Genomic DNA, 6,544 nt, shown 5'->3' on the forward strand with positions numbered 1-6,544 from the left:
GGGGGGGGGGGGGGGGGACTAAGGGCCGACTTGGAGAGAAGCTGCAGAAATAACCACCGCAGCTGATGGCTGCCCAGCCATGCCGGCACCACCCTCCCTCCAAAGCAATGCCAGCTCCTCTCTCCATTCACAGGCAGCTCCATGGGGGAGGGAGGGGAAAGGAGAAAATGATACGGGGAGAAAACAGAGGCTTGTGTTTTGCCTGAGAGTGCGGATACGTCCACCCCATTGTTATGCAGATTGCCATCAACCTGACTAATGCAGCCTAAGCAGTAACTTAGATAATGCCGGTGTCTCCGGAGAAGCCCGCTGCTTCCCTGATACCCGAGAGCCGGAGGAGCTGGCTCCGGTGCTTCCTCTCCATGCGATGCCCAAGGGAAGGCCTCTGCCTATGGCCAGCTCCTCTTTCTGCCCTCCACCGTGTGCAGGGGAGAGGGGGCACTGAGTGAGATTGCCCCTACCCCCATGCACGGTCTTGGAAAGCTGAAAGCAGCTGTGGCAGTTTCTGCCACTGTCTCTTAGCCAAATGCTAGGGGCATAAAGGAGCCTCTCTTCCAAACCCAGGAGCTGATCCTTGTCTCCATCACGTGTTGGTCTAGTTGCACTGACTTCAATTGCGGTTACTTCTTGTTTACAGCGGTGTCACGGAGAGCAGGTTTTGGCCTTCGGCCAGTCGCCTGTGGAGTCATGATGCAGGGTCCATCTTTTGAGCGTCCCTTGAGCATTCGTGTCAGGAGTTGGGGTTGGGACAGAAATGTTCGGTGAAAATTAGGCTTTGAAGTTTCCTGATGGAAAATGAATTATGACTCGTGGTAGAGGTGATTATCTTTTATTACAGCAACTAGATATCACCGCTACCATGAGTCCTGATTCCTTGTGCCTCTGGACCAGTAAGGCTACAACCTGCATACCTGACTGATGGAAAATTAGGCATTTAAGTCATCGATGGTTTTTAAGGAAAAATACCTGGGTTCCAGCCGAGCCCTCCAAGTAGACCACATCTTGCAAAACGGTGATTGTGAGAGGGAAGACTGTGGGGCACTGTAGGAAGTGAAGTCCAGTCAGGGAGAATGGGTGCAAACTGCAACTCCCGGAGGAACAGCATTTTGAAAAGACCGTTTGTTCTGGTTTTTGGCTCTTTTCAGGGAAAAGCCTAAAAGTTCCTCGGGGAGAAGGAAAATTTCCAGTTAGCGCCAGCTGTGACTAAGATGACGCCATCTTTTTGCATACACGATGGTACTCGTTGTAGACATTTGATGGGTTGTAACTTCTTCTAAGCACCAAAGCAGCCCCATGCAAAGCTAATAAGCTCTTAAACTGTTTTGCAGGTACCTAGGGATCACGCGGCCACTGACGTACCCCGTGAGGCAAAACGGGAAGCTGATGGCCAAGATGGTGTTCATCGTGTGGCTCCTCTCTGCCTCCATAACGCTCCCCCCGCTCTTCGGCTGGGCCAAGAACGTCACCGTCGAAAGGGTCTGCCTTATCAGCCAGGACTTTGGATACACGGTCTACTCCACCGGCGTTGCCTTCTACATCCCCATGACCGTCATGCTCGTCATGTACAACCGGATCTACAAAGCCGCCAAGGTCAGCGCGGAGAAGCACCGGTTCATGAACTTCCCCAAACAGTACGACCAGGATGGGGTGTATTGCATGGAGGCCAGCGTCCGGGGCCATCACAGCTCCAAGCGCAGCAAGGCGGTGGAGGAGTGTGCCACACTGTCCAAGCTGCTGAGGCAGGATCGAAAGAACATTTCCATCTTCAAAAGGGAGCAGAAAGCAGCCAGGACCCTTGGCATTATCGTGGGGGCCTTCACGTTCTGCTGGTTCCCCTTCTTCCTGATGTCCACGGCCCGGCCTTTCATATGTGGCATCCAGTGCAGTTGCATGCCTCTGAGGTTGGAGAGGACCCTGCTCTGGCTGGGTTACACCAACTCCCTCATCAACCCCCTCATCTATGCTTTCTTCAACCGAGATTTAAGGACTACTTTTTGGAACCTCTTATGGTGCAGGTACAGGAACATCAACCGGAGGCTGTCGGCAGCCAGCATGCACGAAGCCCTGAAAGTCACAGAGAGACACGAGTGTATTCTATAAACCCCCGAAGAGGGCCTGTGTCCTCTCGTCTAACGCTCGCGCTCAGTGCCTAAGTCAAGACCTCCCACGTCTCCATCCAGCCCTTGAGGAATGGCAGCCGTGTGCGTTGTCGTTCTCCAGCCTGAGCTCACCGTCACAAATCGGGTACGAGACGGGCTCCGGCCTGGAGTACCTGCGCGCTGCCTGTCCATCATGACCCGTTGCAGCCCCTTCCCTTCTCTTTAGCCCATCACTGTGGCTGCACTTTCGAAACTGGGAGTCGAGCAGCAGCCCATAGCACCCAGGATGGAGCCAGGGTGGTTCTCGGACCCTGCCCCAAGTTGTGCCACAGCCTGACGGTGACCTTGGGCAAGTTGCGTCACTTCTCCGTGCCTCGGTTTCCCCCCGTGTAAAAAAATTAGATGCTTGATTTTTTGCAGGGGGCTGTGAGGTCTGTGGAGGGACAGTGCTGCGTGCGGTGGGATTATCTCACAAGCCGCACTCCTGTATCCTGTCGGACAGCAGCTATGGGCTGCCCTGAAGTGGACGATGGACCTCACATCCTCCCCCTGTGCTTATAAACTATTGCAACCGAGTTGTTTCCATTCGACATCCCGCGGCCCCTTCCAGGTTTGCATGTTGGGGAGATTATGCCAATGACCCTCTTTCCCCAGGTCCTCGCATTTCAGAACTTGAACCTGGCATGCTTAGGAAAAAGAAAAAAAAAACTTTGTTTATAGTATGGTAGACAAAGTTTAAACAGCCGACTTAAATCGGAGAAGTGAACAGCAAGCAAAGACTGATATATTTACTGGGATGTATGTACTTCATTCACAGCTGAGTGATGTGTTTGCATAATGTGTGGCTAATTGATTGACTGAGGCACTCCATAAAAGCATGCTTTGGTTGATGAGAGACATGCATACGCAATTTCACTGGTAGCTTTCCGGTGCTGCAGTACGATGTACAGCGAGCTTGGAAAAAAATAAACCAAGCGGTGTATCTTTTTCTTTCTTTCTTTTTAAAACAAAGAAAAAGACAAATCTATTTATTTTTTTTTAATTTCAGTTGAGATTCTTTGTGTGTGTGTAGACCTTTGATGCCTTTCTTCTCCCGGTCAGCATAGTTCAGAGCCAAACCCCCCTGGAGTCATTAAATAATCTTCCACTGATTGCATTTGGCTTTGGGTGTTGGCCCTTTGGTGAATTTAAACTTTGTTCTAGTTGAGGTTGGAGAAGAGATTAGTTATGGGCTCTTCTTTCACAGGGATTTCCTTGAAAGCTTATAAAAAGGCAAGGGGGGTATATGAAATAAGGCAACGGCTAGTACATTGAAGGAGGGGGCATATCACTTTTCTTCAAATATAAGGCGCAGTTGAATTTAAGATGCATCCTATTTTTTTATTCTCTATTTAAGGTGAGGAAAGGAGTCAAATAAAGACACAATTTACAAAGGTGCACCCTGTGGTGCCTATCAGACCTTTGTAGCTTTTCTTGGAAACTGCAATTGAAGATGCGTGCCGTTTTTAGAAGAAATATTTCATTTTAAAAGTGTGCCTTATATTTGGAGGAACCTGGTGCCTTGGCGTTCTCATAAGCCAAGATGAACCTTATTTTAGTTTCCTAACAACTAAGGGGGCCCTGATCAGACCCCTCCAGTGCTCCTCTCGGGATCTCTGTCTAGGAAAACCGTGTCTCTGTTTTGGGAGAATGGCACTGAAGCATGGGCTCAGGACCCCTCCAAGCCATCTCTTTTAATGGCTGGACAGAGTGAGGCCGAGTGGACGGAGGTAGTTTCTCAGCAAGGGTCCCAGGCTCAGCAGAGAGGCAATGCTCGCTTGGCCCAACCGTCCCCGTTAAATCCGCAAGGTCAATTCCTGGGCAGATCGAAATCAAGAACTTAGCCATTGCCTTGAAGAGAAGTCAGGATTTCTCTTAGTATCATTGAATGAGAATGAGGAGATGATGGCGGTAATTCAGATTTTTATTTACCATACCAGATTGCCCCACCACATTCAATGTCTGGTCTCCAGCCTTGGCCCTTAATTACTGACGTTCTCCTAGAAATATAGTCGGCGCTTTCCAAACACGGGAGAAGACGTAATCCCTGCCTAAGGAGCAGAGCGTCAAAACCAGAGTGGGAGGGCATGGTGTACAAGAAGCCACAAAGTGGTTGATGGGCACGTGGCTGGTTATGATCAGCAGTGGGTTTTGTAAAACGTCAAACATCCCACGTTCCCCTCCCAGCAGCATCCTGCTGCAGCATGGCCCCTTTTCTTTTTGGCCAGACAGATTCTCAGCTTTGGTTCCCGCCTCCTTACTGGTCCCCCAGCAGTTTGCACTCGAGAGATGTAAAGGAACCAGTTGCTTCAAAGATGCTTTAGGTGCCTCCCTCTTGGACGCTAAGGTAAGGCTCAGTTTTCTGGAGCCAAAGTGAGACCAGAGAGGTCTCTTCCTGTCTTTACCCCCATGCATAGGCCACAGGGTACAGCCTCTGCACCGTGCAATGGCCATGTTGCTCCGCAGTGGTCCTCAACTGAGAAGTCCAGTAGTGGAGTATGGCCACGAGCCCAACTGTGTATGTCTGCATGTGAGACCGCAAGGATGAATAAATCCAAAGCCTTCCCACGGAAACTCTGCAGCCTCATCCAGACCCAAATATGACATTCCAGACACACGTGCACATGATGCTATCATTGGAAAAATAAATGTGATGTATGTGAAAGATGCTTCTTGTTTCTGTTCTTTTTTTTTGCTGTTCTTTCCCTCCAGAATCTTTTTCATTCATTGTTTTCCTCACATTAAAAACCCTCCCGGGATGTGGTCCTTCCATTGCTTCGGATAGATGCTCCTTCCAGAGATGTCCTGGACAAAGGGTTCATTAAATGGGAGACTGTACAGTAGGACTCCAAAATAACCACATGGGGTGGAGTTTCTTCATGTCTCTTCTCAGCACTACACATTTAATTTGCAGAAGAGAAGACCGAGGGGGATTGAATAGCAGCCTTCAGCTCCCTGCAGGGGGGCCCAAAGAGGATGGAGCTGGTCTGGTCTCAGTGGGGCAGATGACAGGACAAGGAGCAATGGGCTCCAGTTGCAGCAAGGGAGGTTTAGGTTTGATATTAGGAAAAACTTTCTCACTAGGAGGGTGGTGAAGCACTGGACAAAGTTACCCAGAGAGGCGGTGGACTCTCCATCCTTGGAGGTTTTGAAGACACAGGTAGCCAAAGCCTTGGCTGGGATGATGTAGTTGGGGCTGGTCCTGCTTTGAGCAGGGGGTTGGACTTGATGTGACCTCCTGAGGTCCCTTCCCACCCTCATTTTCAATGATTCTTTGATTTCTCCCTAATTATCCTTAGAGGAGAGGGATTTTAGGAAGATAGGGGCATTTACAGTCCACTGCAACTGAATCTACCATGCACGCACACCAACTTTTGGTCAAAAAATGCAGGGGTATTTTCCATGGCCATCACTTTGCAGGGCTAAGTCTTGCCTAGTCCATGACACCTCCAACTGAGTGATATGATGCAACACTTTTAAATATAGGTCTCATTACAAATGATGCCTAGGTCACAATCAGTGTGGCACTCCTTTGGATGTTTATCAACTCCAGACTCTTCTGGCTTCCCAGTCTATATAGCCTTCTACTCTTATCCCCTCTCACTCCTTCGTGTTTCCCCCTTCCTAGCACCTCACTGAAGATCCTGTATGTGAAAACCCAATCTGGTGGGAATGGCCTTTGAGTAAAGGGGGCTGCATCATGTACGAGTCCCATACCTACTGGAGGTGAGCTAGAAGACTGGATGGGAAATGGATTTCCCTTGGTTCCCAAGGTAAATGTCTTCACTAAATGTCTCTCCTAGACTGTACGGAGCAGCAGGTCTACATGGGTAGAAGAAAAGGGTTGGAGGAGTAGCAAGTGTGGGGCTAGGGGAAATTTGCTTATCGTCTCACAGCTGCAGCCAGTGCTGCAAACGCAAGTAAAGCTGATGATAACGTCCATGGTGGTGTGGCCAGCAGGCATTGCTTGAAGGCTGGGGAAAAAAGAGAGCAGGTCAGAGAGGATTCATTGGTGTTAGCACAAGGCCAGGTTGAGAGGGTCCCCCATCATCTGTGGGGGGAGATGCGGTGCTGCAGTTGCACCCTCCTTTTGATTCCTGCTCCACCTAGACTTTAAAACCAACTGCCTGGAAGAGATATCAGCATTTCTATTCAAACAGCACATAGGGAGTCAATTGACTTCATGGCTTATTATCATCTACCTGATTTCTGCTCTCTCTCTCCACTCCACAGGTGTTAACATAGGCGCTGACTTTTATTTTTGCGGGGAAGGTGATGGACATGTGGAAAGCATTACACATTTCAAGCCGTCTTCCCCGGAGGAGCCAGGGCCCTCAGGCCCCCACGTACTCGGCACCCGTGGGTGTTAATGACCATCACTTCTTTTTTTTTTTTTTTTTTTTAAT

General features: G+C 49.5%; 1 protein-coding gene across 1 annotated transcript in view; it reads left to right on the forward strand.

Annotated features, from left to right (window-relative positions):
* LOC109304144 (5-hydroxytryptamine receptor 7-like) overlaps positions 1 to 3,070 on the forward strand; it is a 15,834-nt gene extending 12,764 nt beyond the window's left edge. Inside the window, exon 3 of the mRNA XM_019526641.1 lies at positions 1,329 to 3,070. Coding sequence (XP_019382186.1) covers positions 1,329 to 2,100 — 772 coding nt within the window. The 3' untranslated portion in view covers positions 2,101 to 3,070. The remainder of the gene's footprint in view (positions 1 to 1,328) is intronic.
* Positions 3,071 to 6,544: the final 3,474 nt, after the last annotated feature.

This window comes from Gavialis gangeticus, unplaced genomic scaffold, assembly GCF_001723915.1.
Source record: "Gavialis gangeticus isolate Ggan-Ray unplaced genomic scaffold, GavGan_comp1, whole genome shotgun sequence".
Classification (NCBI taxonomy): domain Eukaryota; kingdom Metazoa; phylum Chordata; order Crocodylia; family Gavialidae; genus Gavialis; species Gavialis gangeticus.